Source organism: Cydia splendana, chromosome 19, assembly GCF_910591565.1.
Source record: "Cydia splendana chromosome 19, ilCydSple1.2, whole genome shotgun sequence".
Taxonomy (NCBI): Eukaryota; Metazoa; Arthropoda; class Insecta; order Lepidoptera; family Tortricidae; genus Cydia; species Cydia splendana.
In genome coordinates, this window is record NC_085978.1 from 5,950,418 (window position 1) to 5,969,196 (window position 18,779).

General features: G+C 34.3%; 2 protein-coding genes across 6 annotated transcripts; one reads left to right on the plus strand and one right to left on the minus strand.

The window, feature by feature from the left end:
• Positions 1-1,589: 1,589 nt before the first annotated feature.
• LOC134799961 (trafficking protein particle complex subunit 3) lies at positions 1,590-5,607 on the minus strand. Its single transcript, XM_063772389.1, has 4 exons — positions 5,447-5,607; positions 5,156-5,361; positions 2,703-2,901; positions 1,590-1,864 (listed from the first exon to the last, which is right to left on the minus strand). The coding sequence occupies exons 1-4, from the start codon at positions 5,483-5,485 to the stop codon at positions 1,778-1,780; spliced, it is 531 nt and encodes a 176-aa protein (XP_063628459.1). The 5' UTR covers positions 5,486-5,607; the 3' UTR covers positions 1,590-1,777.
• A 2,686-nt stretch (positions 5,608-8,293) lies between these two features.
• LOC134799962 (uncharacterized) lies at positions 8,294-18,429 on the plus strand. 5 transcript variants are annotated; one of them, XM_063772393.1, is made up of 7 exons: positions 8,294-8,753; positions 9,079-9,193; positions 9,894-14,992; positions 15,173-15,447; positions 16,674-16,789; positions 17,449-17,600; positions 18,204-18,429. In XM_063772393.1, exons 1-7 carry the CDS (start codon positions 8,439-8,441, stop codon positions 18,270-18,272), a joined length of 6,141 nt encoding a protein of 2,046 aa, XP_063628463.1. In that variant the 5' UTR covers positions 8,294-8,438; the 3' UTR covers positions 18,273-18,429. The 5 variants fall into 5 exon arrangements, 3 of the variants coding, with proteins under 3 accessions (XP_063628463.1, XP_063628461.1, XP_063628460.1); XM_063772391.1 differs by having other exon boundaries at positions 8,296-8,753; positions 9,894-12,467; positions 12,543-15,447; positions 18,204-18,427; XR_010145490.1 differs by lacking the exon at positions 18,204-18,429 and adding an exon at positions 15,517-15,614 and having other exon boundaries at positions 9,894-15,447; positions 17,449-17,543.
• Positions 18,430-18,779: the final 350 nt, after the last annotated feature.

Genomic DNA, 18,779 nt, shown 5'->3' on the forward strand with positions numbered 1-18,779 from the left:
CTACAATCTAATCTAAGTTAGACGTCCACCTGGCTTCGACAAACTGCGCCGGGTATGGAGTCAACTAAACCGCATTCGAACAGGCGTTGGAGACTGCAACTACCACTGGCATAAATGGGGCTGGCGTGACTCCCCTCAGTGCGAGTGTGGTGACCCTGAGCAGACGGTCGAACACATTGTTCTGGAATGCCCTCTCACCAGATTCAAGGGACGGGTTGAAGACCTTGCGAACCTCAGTGAAAGGGCCATCGAGTATCTGACGAGTGCAAACCTCAATCTCTAGATTAATAAACTAATGATCTTTTCAGAACAACACGATCATATGAGTCTCCAGGAGTTTATTTTTATTAATTCACAATATTTTTTGGTAAATCTTTAGACGTCGTACTTTTATTATTATAATTCAACAGAGTATCCTTCATGAGCTCATGTTTGCATTACAATTCATAAACAAAGTCAAAAAGAATAGATAGTATAGAGGGGTCCTGTCATTGTAAATTTTGTAGTCATTGTAAATTTACTGCCATCTATCGACACACGACTAAAACTCAAAATGAAAACGTATAAAGTTATCAAAAAATGTATATATATGGATAAATGATTTTATTATTTTTATATCATTTTGATCCATGTTCATTCACTAATATCTATGTGTTAAAATTGTTAAATATGAAACGGTGTCGTCACGCCATCTAGCCGAGGATAGGCTAAAGGTGTGTGCGCCATCTATTCGAGAATGACTTTTGCTTCAATTCCGAGGCACGTTTTTTCCTTAGACTTTATTCGTCTTATACGAAGTTAGATATGTCTTTGAACAAAGTAAACCCTTCATTCTAATGTTTCCGTCGTCAGCTATCCGTCAATAGATGGCGTGCAAAGTTGTTTGCTATAGCGCCATCTAGTAGTTGTTTACGGAACTTGCTGCCAACAAAGAAGTATTATTCGCTCCGTGCATAACTGTAGCGCCGGCCTAGTGGGTGTGGGAAAACACCACGAAAGTTCTTATTTTCACCAAGTCGTGTTGGCGTTATGATAATGGTAATATTGGTAATAGAATTTTTCATGAAAAATGATTTTTTTTTATGAGGGAGGCAAACCAGCAGACAAATCGCCAGTTGGTAAGCAATTACCGCTATAACACCAGTCGGTCTAGCATGAGATGCGTTCTCGCGCGCGACTCCATACATCTAGGGCGACTTCAAAGTATGGACTCGCGCGCGAGAACATAACTTATGCTAGACCGCCAGAGGGGTTAAAAGTGCCGTTCTATAATATGGGAATACACTCTTTGCTGGAAGATTACTAACAGCAAAGACATATGTAACTTCGTATAAGATGAATAAAGTCTAAGGAAAAAACGTGCCTCGGAAATCAAGAAAAAGTCATTCTCGGATAGATGGCGCACACACCTTTAGCCTATGCTCGGCTAGATGGCGTGACGACACCGTTTCATATTTAACAATTTTAACACATAGATATCAGTGAATGGATATGGGTCAAAATGATATAAAAATAATAAAATCATTTATCCATATATATACATTTTTTTGATAATTTTATACGTTTTCATTTTGAGTTTTAATCGTGTGTCGATAGATGGCAGTAAATTAACTGTGACTACAAAATTTACTATGACAGAGCCCCTCTATACTATTTATTCTCTTTGCTAGCAGTGTGTGTGTGATTGACAACCAGTAAGCGGACAAAGTGCAATCTTAACTAGCCGCTTGAGTGTAATGTAATTATAAACAGTAATAAAATAACTAACAGTCCATGTTTAGTCCTCTCCAGCTGGCACAGCGTCTTCTAGCCTCTTGATGTATTTGACTCGGAGCTCGGTCACGGCATCACCTTTTAATTGATCCTGGAAATTCCATATTAATGGAAAATATTATTTTTCCCCTTATTTACATATTTGTTCTTATTTTTAACATCTAGTTTTTAAGTTTCGAAGTAAGTAGACTAACACAATATGGATTTAATATCTGAAATAAACAAATTTTATTTTATTTTATTTGTCCCTTTCTAACAAACACAAATGTCAAAATGACAGAATCTGAACTGACTCCGGCAAAGGCAGTTTGTTAGACTTGACAAGAGGTTATGGAAAACGTCATTTCTGTTTGAAGTTAACAATAAAGATTACCTATTGTATTGTCCACATGAATGAACCCCATGTAATGTAATGTTTAAAGGCCAACTACATATGTGTAAATAAATGACTTCTTAGTAGTTTAAACAACTGTTTTACATAGGTTCCAAAGTAATATTGAATTTTAGTACAATTGCCTCATAACAGTCATAACCCACACACTATTACCACTATTATTTATTATCTATGGGCCTTTAGTTGCCTGAATTGGCGCTATGTCAAATGCTTTGATTGATTGGTTATTGATTGATAAATTATTTATTACCATACAATGTTCATTGAAAGAAAACAAGGAATTTCTCTAGAATACATAAAATTAGGATTGGAGCCGGTGTAGCTTTATTTGACGTTCATAAGCGCATTGTAATATGCCTACTTGAATAAACTGGCATGGTTATTATGGCCCAGGCATGTAAATGACAGAATTTTTAGCCCCAGCAGTGCTGACTGTTATGCTAAGGGGCATATTTTTATTAAATATTACCTTTCTTAAGTTTAGAGTTTTATCTCATCTTATAATCAGACCACAGAGTGACAATGAACAATGTACCTGAACAAACCAGCACTGCACTTCCAGCTGGACCATTTGCAACGCGCCCCGAATAGCCCCCGGTATCAGCATGCAGTACTTAAGGCCGTTGTTGGGCATTTCCACCCACTCACTCAGCGGACACTGGTCCCAGACCAGCGAGAACTCGTCTCCAGAACTACTCCAGCTGGTCACTGTTGGCTGCATGTTTAGGTATAACCTGGAATATTGAAATTTATGACAGTCAATATCAAATGGGACAGTATGGCGGTCGGCGCTTACGTCGCATAGTACAGTCAAATGTTTGTAAAAATATGGGTGCATAAAACTTGTCCCATAGGTCTTAATAGGGCATTTTCCTACTAGTCAAATCAGTTACTTTTTTAGAACTGTAGAAACAATTTGCTAATATGGAATTTATATGAAACATTACATTGTGACCACACATTGTGACATTGTGGTCAACTCACCTACTTTTTATATTTCTATCCAATTTATTAAATAGAACTTGTGTTTAAAAATAACTCCTATTAGCTGGTTTGTTAGTGCACGACACCTTGCATTTTGAGACTATGTGCTGAAACTTGGCACAGTTGATTGTTAGCTGGTCTTGAGCAGATACAGACCGGGAGCCGTCGAGAGCCACCTCTCATTTAGTGGGGGGGAGGGGAGAAAGATCGACGCTGCGGCGCTTCACTTGGAGCAACATTTCTCTAAAACTATACCTATTAGGGCATGTAATACATCATTTTCGGATAAATTGAGGATGAAGAATCTATTTTAAGAACAAAAACAATGCACTTTCTAACAAAAAAAAGAATAAAGTAGAAAATACTAAAAAACGTATTTTTTATTTTTTAATAATCACCAATTTTTTTTAAAGTGTAGCAGGAATCTCAAAACAAAAAATACAGTCGTAAAGCTACACTTATTACGTTTAAAAAAATATATAGTTTAAGATCCTAGGGGCTGTCCATAAATTACGTCATCGATTTTTGACGATTTTTGACCCCCCCCCCCCCTATAATCATCCAAAAATCATGCTTCAAATGACCCCATTTCCTCCTACTTCATGCTACCGTCATCCGATGTCCAGACCCCCCCCCCCCCCTAATTTGAAATGACGTAATTTATGAATAGCCCCCTAGCGAAAAAGTTTGAATGACCTTTTTTGTAGGAAATTTTATGTACATTATTCATGTAATAAAACATTTTTTGCTATTGGTCATCGATTACGAGTTATTTACGAATTACTAAAAGAGGGAACCTTAGAATTTATTTTCTCCCTTTAATATTTTTTTTATATTGATCCTAGCGAAAAAAACTAGCAGAAATCTGAAGCAGATTATTTACGTAAAAGATATTATTTTGCTGTGGGCTACCGTTTACGAGTTATTTACGAAAAACTAAAAAAAATAAACAATTGTAGAACAAATTATAAGTAACCTTCTCTCACCTTCATATGAGATCACTCTGACCCACGCTGAATATTATTTTTTATCTCCCATTTATCAACAGATTTGTATAATAAACCATATATTTTATGATATATCACATGCCCTAATAGGTATAGTTTTAGAGAAATGTTGCTCCAAGTGAAGCGCGGGGGCGTCGAACTTACCCCCTCCCCCCCCTAAATGAGAGGAGGCTCTCGATGTCTCCCGGTCTGTATCTGCTCAGGACCAGCTAAGAACCAACTGTGCCAAGTTTCAGCGCATAGTCTCAAAGTGCAAGGTCCCCATACAACGGTGTGCACTAACAAACCAGCTATATCTGTGATTTCTAATAATTATCTGGTGCTTTATTTCATGCATGGTTTAAAATAATTTATATTAAATACAGTATAATACCCTATTTGCTCACTTATGTGAGCTATGGGCATATTTTTGAGTATGATGTGTGCACCCATATTTTTACACTTGATATTACTATTTAAGCATATTGGTGTGTAAACCACAATAGTATTGGCACGCCGCTAATCTTGGCGTTAGTGCCAACCACCGTAAGGTCCCTTTTGATATAGACTGTCATTAAATAAATATTATAGGAGAATCTTACACAAATCTCAAGCCAGTTATAACAGCTAATGTTGCTTATGTCCAGTGATCAGCAAGACAAGCTTAATAACTACAAATTCCTATTTTTATATATTTTCATATTCATGTAATATGACTTCCTTAGATTTCATTTTTTATCAATAAATAAATTCACATTGATTGTTAACTTATATCAGCCATGAGACATTGCATATTACACATATGAATCTTACATTTTTAAAGATAATAAAATCAATAACTAGAAATAGAAGTTATGCTTTCATGCCTCATTTTGACACCTATTGGCACTGTCCTAACACAGTCTCAACCAGGTTTACGTATTCAAATTATTTTAAATGGCTCACTCACATATTATTAAGTTGAATAGCTCGATAGGTTTACGTAGTTGATTCCAGTAGTATAATAAGGTTAAATTACCTAAATGCCTGCTGAATTTTATCAGCAGTCTCCCTCATCTCCAGACAGCGGGTGGACGTAGTTCGGGCTAAGAAGTCTTCAATAAGACGCACACCCATGTTATAACCGATTCTCTCGAGCTGCTTATTTACATCATCCGTATTATCAATCTCCTTCAACATCTGAGACACCAGAGCGCCGTAGGTGAGCGTCAACAGCTCTGAATTCTGCAAATTTAAACAAAAATATTAATGTTTGCATGCCACGACAACGGTATGAACATGAACGCAATGAACGGCTAATGATACTTACAACTTTCTTAGCGTCCAGTCTAGAGGTCTGGCGAGACATTTTTAGCGCTGCTTTAGTATTCGAATTTATTTAAGAAGTATTCGTAATCCAATGTACGTCTTAAATATTTTTATACTAATCGAAAATACCGAAATGATAAAATCTAAACAGCCGCCCCTATGTCAAATTATCTGTCACTGTCAAATGTCCAGTGTTACCAGATTAAAAAAGTGTACATTTTTTTAGCGTTTAAAAGTAATACATGAACAGCTTCGAAACAATGTAACATGGCAGCCCCAATGCAGTGTGACCAACTTATAAATTTTACCCATTTTAGCATGTAAATTTTTACTGATTAAGTAGTATTTTTAAAATCGTGTGGAACAAACTGTACGTTATGATTGGGGGTCACCACCGGTATCCCGAATGGGCATAGCTGGTAAAAGCAATTATAGGTAGAAAGCACTTTTTTCAAATTAAATATGATACTATACTCAAGGACCGGAAAACCCCTCTTTACGCTTAATCCTATCAATTCGGTAACCCAATCGATTCGGTTACCGTATCATTCGGTAACCCTATCATACTGTTACCTGATTGTAATGGTAACCTTATTGAAACGGTAACCCTAACCTTTAACCGAGTTAATCTCAAAACCCCATCGCGATAGGGTTTTTGTTAAGGGTTTTTAACAGGTTTTCATTCAGTTATGGTAACCTTTATTATCGGTTGCTTACTGGTTTGCTACATTAAAGTAGTTTTAGTGATGTGCCGTCAGAACTAAAAAAATACTAAAAAATTTGTTTATTTTATTTACTTTATTTATAATTTGTTGATTTTATTGATTTTACTTATTAAATTTATTTAATTTAATTTATTTATTTAATTGATTTAATTGATTTAATTTATTGAATTTGTTGAATTTATTTATTTTTTTGAATTTATTTAATTTAATTTATTTATTTAATTTATTTAATTTATTTAATTTATTTAATTTATTTAATTTATTTAATTTATTTAATTTATTTAATTTATTTAATTTATTTAATTTATTTAATTTATTTAATTTATTTAATTTATTTAATTTATTTAATTTATTTAATTTATTTAATTTATTTAATTTATTTAATTTATTTAATTGATTTAATTGATTTAATTGATTTAATTGATTTAATTGATTTAATTTATTTAATTGATTTAATTGATTTAATTGATTTAATTGATTTAATTTATTTTATTTATTTTATTTATTTTATTTATTTTATTTATTTTATTTATTTTATTTATTTTATTTATTTTATTTATTTTATTTATTTTATTTATTTTATTTATTTTATTTATTTTATTTATTTTATTTATTTTATTTATTTTATTTATTTTATTTATTTTATTTATTTTATTTATTTTATTTATTTTATTTATTTTATTTATTTTATTTATTTTATTTATTTTATTTATTTTATTTATTTTATTTATTTTATTTATTTTATTTATTTTATTTATTTTATTTATTTTATTTATTTTATTTATTTTATTTATTTTATTTATTTTATTTATTTTATTTATTTTATTTATTTTATTTATTTTATTTATTTTATTTATTTTATTTATTTTATTTATTTTATTTATTTTATTTATTTTATTTATTTTATTTATTTTATTTATTTTATTTATTTTATTTATTTTATTTATTTTATTTATTTTATTTATTTTATTTATTTTATTTATTTTATTTATTTTATTTATTTTATTTATTTTATTTATTTTATTTATTTTATTTATTTTATTTATTTTATTTATTTAATTTATTTAATTTATTTAATTTATTTAATTAATAATAATTTAATTTATTAATTTAATTTATTAAACTTATTTAATTTATTTATTTTAATTATTTTAGTTATAATATAATAATATTTATAATAAGAACACACCACACAAGTAGGTATAAAGATAAACAAAGGAAAGGCAAAAAAACTTGTTTGTGCTGGAGGCTTCATAGACCGCCCATGCCAACCTCGGTTATTCAATAATAAGTTGAATTTAAGTGTGCGTAAAGATTACAATCGTTTGAACTGGTCAAAAACCTCATAATGAGGTAACTGAATAGACTGGGTTTTTATTTCGGTTACCGGTAACAGAGGTTAACTCGATCTGATACGGTTACCGAATCAAAGTGTTACCTTATTAAGCGGTTACCGTTATGGTAGGGGTTTTTATAAACACCTCTAAAATAACCCTATGAAAAACCCCGGTTAAGGTAACCGGTTCCTGTCCCTGACTATACTATTCTATACCTACGATGAGAAAGCGAGACAGAATATTGATGGTTATTTACAATGTACAGAAAGTACGCCACTGAACGGCGCCCTCTTAATTTTAGGATGTTTATTTTAGTTAATTTTGCAAAAATAAACTAAAATAACTTCTCGCCACATTAAACCTTTCCCATTTTCCAGGTCTCAAGATTTTTATACTATACTAGGTTCCCCATAAACCTCGTTTCTAATAACATACCTATCTATAAACACACAAATTATTTTTGTTATTTGGTATGTTTTGTTATGAAAGTGCTAACTTCTTTTCACTTTTCAAGGCCATCATCAATAGTAGTGCATTAAACAATGTGCCACCTTCTATTACTTTTACAAATAAAGATATTAAGTATCACCACAGTTCGTTTTCAAAATTATCTGCCTCACATTTTTACACGTTTTACATAAAAAGATTTTTTGTAAAGCTATTAGAGAATTTTAGATCCTTTAAATTAAAGCGTGTCATGGTCTTATCCATAACTATTGTGGCTAACTGTACTTTTGTGTATTTAAGTGAAATTTATATATTTCTTTAAAAATATCCTGGCAACATTGAAACAAGCTTGCATTGTTTTGTTTATCGAAGACGTCAAGTTTTTAAAAATGTTTTGGGAAACCGTTTACGAGTAAATTGCGATGGTTTGGTTGTTTGTTAAAATTTGTTCTGGACGACATTTCCGAAAGCATTTATTGAAATAATGGAAGATGAAGCTGCCAGTGGAAGTAACGCAGATTTATCAAAATTGTTGAACGATTCGGACGAAAGACCACGATCGGCCGTGAACTCGGTGGTTCTTGACTATTATAAAAAGTTTGGAAGGAAAAGGGATTTAGAGCAGTATTTTTCTTTAACAACTGCACAGAGTGATATTAGGGACCCGAGGAGCTTATTTTGGCGAAGAATGAAAGAACAAAGTGATACGTCAGACTCGGGTGAAAAGAAGAGTGAATCTTCAAACGAAATTTGCAGGATTTCGATTAAATGCTCCATTCCAGAGAGGTCTGAAACGGAGGTAAGTAAAAATTGCATACATTTACATTGTGCTGTTGTTTTAGTCTTATTTGAGTTAATTTTGTCAGTAGATAACTTATTAACCACTAACACAAGTAACACAACACACCCTAGTTACCTAATTTCTCCATATTTTCTGTTTTCGTTATAGTACTGCATAATATGCATACAATTGTATGTTTGAACTGCTATGTTAACCCTTAACATAGAGATTTTTGTAGCACAAATGAGGCAATGTTAGTGACTTCCTTCCGATATTTGGTTTATTTTTCATGCCTGCCTGCTTTACAAATAATAAAATAATTTAAAATGTCATAAAATTTCAGAGACGGGTATCACCATTGAATGATGAGTCTGAGTCCCCACCGATCATCACTGATGTCTTACCAGCTGCTTCACCTTCTGGAGATGAATCTGCTGATGACAATCATTCACAAAAATGTAAGTAGACTTTTCAAGCTTATGAAGGTAATTTATAAACATGTATTTGAATTTCAATACAAGCTTTTATTGCCAACTGTTACAGTTATTTCTACCATTTATCAAGGTGACTAATCCCAATCTCAATGAAGTTGTATTCCCACTTTTCCCTGTAGGGCACATATGTTCACATGTGCATTCACATGAGTCATTCCCATCAGTCCCTGCCTCATGTATGGTGGTGGTCACGTGGAGTTGCCTATACACTGTGAATTTGCTTGCATAAAGTGTTTGCTTACTTATAGAATTGAGTTTGCATATTGTATTATTATTTAAATTCAATAAATAAAAAATAACTTAAATATGTTTGAACTTGAGACCTTTAAAAAAAAATCTTGCCCTTGCTAAGTTAGATTGCCTTTGATCCAATAGGACAAAATGTGGCATAATTAACTTTTGAGTTGTTTGGATAATAATATTTCGTTAACATTTAATGACGCCAAAGACGGCATTTGACGTCGATCTGAAAATCTACTGAAAAACACCCCACTTTTAAGTTGGCATTATTTATTCATACTAAATTTTACCCCCGTGGCGTAAGTGGCACGGCAAATGGATGCGCCGTTTGGCGTTCAAAAGGTTAAATACTTCCCGGCATTCTGTCACTCCAGGGCTTAAGCTATTGTCGTTTCTAGCTCAAATATCTAATTATCAATTTCAGCTGCTGATGCAACTTTAGACACCTCCATAAACAAGCCATTATCACCAACGAGTAGTATAACCTCACAGCGGAAGCTAGAGTGGGATTCTTTGGCAGATGTTGGCTACGGCAATGAAAGCGACAAAAAAACATCTGCTTCAAGTCTAAGCACTTTAGAAAGAGAAGTTCTGGCACAGAAACAACACTTTACACTTGACTATAAACAAAGTAGTGACTTAGGATTACCTACAGCCCATTCCACTCCAGTAGACCCAAATGACAGTAATCCGAAAACCAAAAAAGGACTGGGGAAGAAAACAATATCAATTTCAAGAAAAGATGTGGACTTTGTTGAAGTAAATGTACCACATAACATGGAAAACGTTCAACCGATCAATGTTAACTTGACAAAACAATTTTCTGTTAATTTGCAAAAAGATGGTGGCATGACTATTGACAATGTTAAAAAAGATATTTCTATTTCACCCGAAAAAAAGATTGACACTGAAACGAACACAGGAGTAAAGTTTGATAAAGAAATACAAACATCATTATTGAGATTGAAAGAAAAAGACAAAAGTTCTAATGATTGTTTAGAGAGAGCTACTACTTCTGCACCTAAAATTCCGATTCTGATAGGCTTAAACACACTGCGACGGAAGCAAAGGCGGAAGAAAATTAGGAAATCAAGAACAAAACTGAAAAGTAAACAGAAACTTATTAGAAGAAAAGAAGTCATAGCTGAGAAAGACAAAAGTGCTGAACAAGTATCAGAAGCTGAAAGTTTTGAATACATGCCAGGACACGTGTATAATCAAAATCAATTAAGGAAGCAAGATTCAAACATATCTAACAATAACAATAATAATGTGGGCAACAAATCAAGCCTTGAATCAAGCGCAGTTCACACTACTGATTCAAGCAAAGAATCAAAATATTCTTTCAGCAAAGACCTTGATAACACTTTAAATGTTCTCAAATCAGCATTGAAAGATAAATATGATTCTAACGTAAAAAAGAAGCTTGTGACAGATATAATTCATAGACTTCTAAAATCAAACTATGGGGAGGGTGAAGATACACCTGAGTTTTTATCTGTTTTGAGTTTAACTACCAAGAAAACTCCAACAACCAGTACTTCAGAAGCAGATAACACTGAAGGAAAAGTGGTACATTCAAAACCCAAAAAATCAATACTTAGATCAAGTAAATTTGATCCTCGAAATGTAGCTTCCACTTCACAAAGCGCACCTAATTTACCATCTGTAGTAGAAAGTGACAAACTTGTGACAACATATTTATCAAAAATAGTGTCATCAACTACTACCGAAACTGACATATCTAATAATTCAGCAAAAGATGTAACTTCCTCTGATACAGTATTCGCTATAACATCATCACAAGAACTTTATAAAAAATATATTAGTGCTCTTAAAAAAGAAGAGGCATATAAACAGCATTTGCGAGACAAAGAATTGTTTTTGAAACAGAAACTTGTTAGAACAGAACCTGCGAAAAAAGTACCTGCGCGTCTTGATATCAGCAAGAATAGTAATTTAAAGGATCTAATTAAAGATTTGACCAGAAACAACTATGATGATGGCTCAGGTGATGCAAGTATATTAGAAGGAGGGAGTTCAAATTTCGACATTATTAGACAAAGAGTACCTAAAAAACACAGAAGTCATTCTGTATTTACTTTGTCTTCAGGAAATTCTGATATGCAAGACCGGACTTGTAATGCTAAAATTAGAATGCAGAAAAACAATGTGAATTCACCAAGAGAAGAACCTAATAAATGGCAAAAAAATTTAGCTGGATCTTGCAACAGACCTGCTGTAACAGACAGCTCCGTTCAAGTAAATATAAATGTTCATGATAAACCAAACTCATGTAATCCACCTAAATTTGCTGAAGAAGAAAAATATGTTTGCTTATACACTGAAAAGACACAAACTTGTCACCACAGACCTGATGAAGTTGAGGTATATAAGTGCCCTATCTCAAAGCCAGTACTTATATCTAAAAGCCGTGTAACTAATCAACAATTGTGTGGAGTACATTCTGCTAGTTCTTCATCAAAAAATGATATAAATACTGAATCTTGTAGTAAACATCCAAAAAAAGATAAACCCATAGCTTGCACAAGATGTTTACAAACTAAACTTAGTGTGCATCCGAATATTTCAGACCCCTCAGAGTCAGACTTAAATGTCATAGATAGTGCAGAATGTGTCAAACTGATTAACGAGCTATACAGAAAAGTTTCCAAGACTGGTTCAGAATGCCAATGTTCAACTGAAAAAGACTGCTATTCATATACCTGCAAATCTTCGAAGGATAACATACATCGCAATGATAGAGGAGAACAAGATAATCTAATTGAAGATTTAAACCAAATGGCACCTATTATAGATCAGAAACCTGTAGAAGAGAATGTTATTCAAAGTTGTGTTGTATGCCACAAAACATTTACAAATCAGCCTGAAAATATTGCAGATAATATAGTAATTCCTATACAAGGAACTAACATGATGCTAAAATTGAGCATAGGTGGAAAGGCACTAAAAGAAGAAGTACACACTGAAATGCCGGGTAATGAAATTACGCTTGATAGAAAAATTATCACAGATAAAAGAAACCCCAGTCTAAAAGGTTTGTCTATTTCAGATGAACATTCTGAACCTCTGCAAGCCGATATGCCAAGCCGAATAAATCAAGAAAAATATTTATCATCTCGAGACCCGGTACATAGTAATTATAAAACTGAAAAAGAAGATGAGATACAGAGAAAGAATAATGTTGGTATTTTAACTGATTCCGGGATTGCTGGCCGCAGTACTTACCCAAAGAAGGTTCAAATCAATGAAAAGAAACCTCTCTTACGCTCTAACACTGATACGGGGAATCTTGGAGCAAGTTCCGGTGTGCAAACAGAAACCATCTTCACCACGGGCAAAGAAACTCGTCCTTATCTTAGGACACAAACAAATCAAGATTTTACATCAAATAAGCAATCAAAGTCGATGGGTGATTGCGGATCGCAACCACAATCGATTAAAAGCACACCCAGTCAAAATAGTGTGTCCGAGAGCTCAAAATCCAGTACTGGAGAAAGACTCCATGGCTTTAATACTTCTAAAAATAAATATTCAGCTGATTGGCCGAAGTTAAAGGAGCAAAAGGGCTACGATACTCTCACCGACGATGGAAAACCCAAAGATATTATCTTAGAAACGATTAAGGATATTACTAAACGGTATTCGAAAAGGGATACGGACAAGCGTAGTAAGAAAAAATGTTTTAAAGAAATCATAACTGCATTAAGTTATCTTTTGGATACTGATGACAGTGGTGATGGGGAACAAGAATTTTCACAAAGTTCTAAGGGAGTTCAGTGTTCAAAGCAACAAAGTTCCCAGTATGAGAGTGCTAACGATTTTCTTAAAGATGCAGAGAGAAAAAAGGAAAGAAGTGGTAACATCCCGGTTTTAGCTGCTAATGTATATCCGCAAAAAAGCAACACATATGAGAGAAATATTAAAACAGATTGTTCAAGTCGCGGGAGTAGACAAAGTAGACGTTTTAGCGAGGCAAGTGGAGTCGCCAACCCAGATAATATTATTCGTAAAATGGAGCAAGCAACCGTCAAGTTTACCTGTGACAAAGGATGTGGATGTGATGGTACCTCTGAATGCAATGACTGCACGGGTCAATCTATGAAAACTGATTCGGGTAATGGTGGTGGAAAATCTCCGAGGTCAGGCGGGAATTTAAAAATTGAAGCAAGCCAAAAAAACGCGCCCTGCTCTACTGTAGTCGAACCAAAGAATTCTGGTCAAGAAGCCTATAGATTAGAAGAGGCTATACACAAATCTGCGGATAAGAAATCTTGTGCATATGATTCTTTAACATCCACAAAAGATAGTGGCATTCGACCAAGTGATGTAAAAACTTGCGATATAGGTTGTGGGTGTGATGGCTCCTCAGAATGCAAAGATTGTGAAGATCCTGACTCTCATAAACATGGCGGCAGCAGAGGTGACATAGAATCTGCGAGACGTAAAACACATGAATCTAGGGCCAGTTCACCAAGGGTAACAAAAACTACTTGCGATAAAGGTTGCGGTTGCGATGGTTCCTCGGAATGTAAGGATTGTATGGAGCCCCATTCTCCAAAACGCAAAAGCCCACGCAGAGAGTCAGAAAAACCTAAAAATCCTCAAGCACGATGCGGTTCACCAAAGAAAACAAAGAGAACCCGCGATAAAAGTAGTGGATGCGATATTTCACCAGAGTGCAATGACTGTGTTGATTGCCATTCTCCAAAATCTCCAACTGGAGAATGTGGAAAAGAATCCAGAAAACCTAGAAAAGTAGATAGATGTACATCCCCTAGGAAATCAGAAACCTGTGACCGAGGGTGTGGATGTGATGACTCATCAGAGTGCAGCGAATGTGTTGAATCTCGATCCCCAAGATATGGGATTGGAAAATGTAGAAAAGGATCAGTGAAGCCTAAAAAGCAAGAGAGATGCACTTCACCTAGGAAAGCGGAAACTTGTGACAAAGGGTGTGGATGTGATGGCTTATCAGACTGCAACGAATGTGTTGAATCCCAGCTTCTAAAATGTAGAACTGAAATAAAAGAATCTAAGTTTAAAAAACAAAGTAGAAGCACTTCACCTCGAAGACCAGAAGCCATTGACAAACGTTGCTTGTATAGTAGTTTATCAGAGCGCGAAGATTTATCAAAGCCTAAACAACGAAGCCGATGTAACTCGCCCAAAAAACTACGAACCACGTGCGATAGAAGTTGCGGCTGCGTTGGTACTTCAGAATGCAAGGAATGCAGTCATAAAACTGGTACATGTGACAGAGAAAGGAACAAAAGACAAGACGCAAAGAAATTTGTCAATAAATGCGTGCAGTCTACCGTAAGACGAGTAAAATCTTTATACTCTCATCACTGTGACGATTCCTCAGATATTCCGGTTTCTACAGACCCACCGTGTTGTTCTCCTACGACTAAACTTGTACATAAGATTAAGAAGGAATGCGAGAAATATCAAAAGCGTTGCAAAGCTTGTAAGAAATGTCAAGCGTCCAGCACAACAACGGTAAGTTGCGATCATTGTAGACGTGAAAAGTCCCACTACAGACACCATAGATGCAGATATCATAGAAGTAAATCCACGGAAAATATTAAAAAGAAATGTGTCGCATACAATTTAATTGTTCAAACGTCAGATAGTTTAATAAGTGAGGAAGCAGTTTTTGAACGATATCGCCCATTGCAGAATGTTATAGTGAGAGTCCCCAAATACAAGCAAGCGAACGTGCCTTTCAAAGAAGCTTGTTCTAAAATAGAACAGAAATTGCCGTATTGTGATGCACGCTTTGAACCTAAAGGCAGGTCTCAAAGCTGGCCCAATGAGTGCGGAATTTCTAGTACGGATGACGTCAAAATAGCAAATGCGTGCACTGTCAGGGATTACTTGGAGAAAAACCGACCTGACTTTGTGGACAGATGCGAAACCCGTCAAAACTGCATCAGGATGACAAGCGAGTCTAGGTAAGTTCATGAGTACTGTATTTTGAAATTAGAAATAGCCCAAGAACTTACCAATATTTCTTACTTCAGAAATGAAATCCAGCCTGTCACCCCTCGAATGAATATGGTCATAGTTCATACCCCAAATTGCACGGGTTGCACCAGACAAACAGGCATGTATTGTGAAGGTATTTGATTCGTTAATTCTGTGCACCTAGTTTTGAAAATAATGTATTACAGTAGTACATTAGTTAGATTCAAAGAGTTATTGATTATAGAATGGGTGTAAAGTCTAAGGATAAATCATGCGCCTGAGTTTGTGAGCTAAACTAAATGGTGCAATACGCCAGTACTGTATTGTGGTACCTGAATCATCAAACGTAATTTTCTTGAGACCAGCGCTACCGCAAAATGTACGTAGCGTACAGTGACATCTACCTAAGCTGCAAAATTCAAGGCACGATTTAAACTCTGTACCTCTTCTACTATTAATAACCCTTTGGTTAGTATATTGATCCCATTTACGTAAATATAAATTTACCAGTGATTAAAAACAAAGATTCTGTTTTAGAGGGCTTGAAATTGTGTAACAGGTATTGGTAAGTTCGCACCATATTTTCCTTATTATATTGTATTCTATTGCGTAAGTCAACATATTATTGTGCTAATAATTGAAATAAACATGTCACTTTGTTGCTTGAGTGTAAAAAAAAAACTCCAATGTGACAATAAATGAAAAACGTCTTTATAGACATTCCAGCAGATTGTCACTTAGAGTTAGACCAAGCTAAGTTGGTAGCGATTTTGATAGCCCTAACGGTGCAAGTGTTATTTTAAACGTCAAACTTTTTTTAAATAACACTTGCACCCTCTGGGCTATCAAAATCACTGCTAACTTACTCGTAGCTTGGGCTAACTCTACCACGAAATGCTAAAAAACTGTTTTTGATTCATAAAAAAATTAAAAATTGCACTCCGGGAGTGCCGGCAGAAGTGAAATCTCAATGACATTGTAACAGTTTTGCGATCAGGTCACGTGTCCGTCTTACGAAGCGTCTTACGTCTTACGCTGTCGCGAGTTTAACATTTTTTCCCCCATCACAAAAAGTGCACAGCGCCGCTAAAGAAGTTTTCACTTCTTTAAAAGTTTTTCAAAGTAGCGTTAGGTAAGACCCATCTTGTTGAATGTTCTCTTCAATATGATGAAATGCTTAAAATTAATTATAAGTAATCTGTATATTTTGCAGAGCCAAGGAACGCTCAGAGCTGCGAGAACAATTGGTGGGACTGGGGTCCTTGCCAACATTGAATGATGAAGAGCTAATATATCTAGCGAAGCAACTTGGCTCAAGACGTAAACGACGTAAGTTTAACATATTTACTATTATTTTACCATGGTTTGCTGACAATTTGCAAACCTTATTTCAAGGTAATAGAGTCCATATCTACTTTGTTGATATTAAAATAATTTTGACATGAAGTCCGACAAAAATATGTAGAAAATTATTGAGAGAGCTACAGAGCTTCAACAAGCAACACATGATGCAAACATACATACCTACATCCATCTGCTTCTGCCGCATAAGTGCGTCCTTTAAGTTCGTGTTTTGACATTTGACGTTTGCCGTTGACATACATATAACGGATATTTTATAATAGTTAAAAAAAATTACATCTAGACCAAAATACTACGTATTTCACCAATAATTGTACATCGATGCCTTGATTTATTTATATAAAGCTGTGTATTAAGGGATACTTACACGTCGTTTTAGCAGATATATTAATAAACATCTTTGAATCAGATCACAATCCGCCAACTATAAATTATGGCCAACCGCCTTAAAACTCGTTTAATGTTATATTCTGAGTTTTGTTTTAAAGTCTGTTCGGCAAGAGAAGAGTCGTGGAATCTATTGGGGCCCATACATTCCACGACACTTCTCTTTCCGCACAAACTATTCATTTTGATGCTTGAAATAACGTTAGATGTGTTAATAATTTGATTTATATATTCTTCAGCGCTGCAACAAAAAATTATGAGCGAAAGAGAAATGAAAAAACATTCTGAGAAGATATACAAATCGCTGCCTGAAGTAGTACAAAAGAAAGAAGAGGCTAAAAAGGAGAATATTAAGAAAACTAATTTGCTGATGGCGAACATTTTTAAAAAGGTAAGTGTTTTGCTAGTAAAAATGTTCATGCTGAAAAAATGAACGTGTAGTCGTTTAAAACTCGTTTCGCTTCAGTATTAAAAAATCACAGTAGTCGGGGTTGGGGGTTAAAAATTGCCAGTAAGCTCGGTTCTCCAAACAAATGTAGTTACGCTCTCACTTTAAAACGACTAGCTAGATTGCTCTGAAACTTTGTACGTACAATGGGATAAGGTATATCTAGTTCTGTAATTAATTTATGTAGCTTCAGATACTTAAAAAAATACAGCTAATTTAAGTTTTTCATATAAAACTTGTTTTTGCTCTATTTCGTTTGTTTTATAAACTGGAGCTATATATAAACTAATCACAGGACTAGATATACATACCTCATGCCATTTTATACTGTGCAAAATTTCATTACAATCCAACAAGTAGTGTTAAAATGAGTACGAAACTCCGTTTGTATGGGAACGTGAAATTCGGTCAAGCTTGCTGGGAACTCTTAATGCGTCAATGCTAAATATTTGTCAAAAATGAAATAAAACAGAAACTGATACTTGTAATCTTATATTTATTTATGTTATGTCACTGTTATTGTATTTTTATATATCTTTATTTCAGAATCTGCAAAAGAAAGCACTGAGCGGTGATGTAAACATATCAAACTACAGCCAAGTTGTGAAAATTTGACACATACAAAGTAAGATTGTTGCTATATTTCAATGATTCTACTAAAAGGCATTAATATATATTTGACGTTTTTATGGCGTGTATTTTATACAATGTGTTTGATTGGTTATATCTTTGATGTTTGAGAAATAAATTTATTCCATGATAATCTTGCATTTGAATTAAGTATATCTTAAATTCGGTACACGGCGGGAAAAAGTTGATAACTCGAGATGTAGAATTGAAGAAATTTGAACTTAAAATAGAATTACATAAGGTCAGGTGTGGCTCACTCCGCGATTTCGTCGCGTCGCTACAAGTACATGTGGCCCACACCAATTTTGGTGTCTAGCCATAGTCGGACGCCTGCTCGCACTTGCGCTCCCTAGCGGTCATATCTGTCGTAATGGACGTATTTTGTTAGAGTGAACATAGTACCATTAAGGTAAATGTACGCTCCACCGAACGCTTAAGACCAGAAAGCACGTTTCTTTTTTTAATTAGCTCTGGTATTTTCATACGCATATG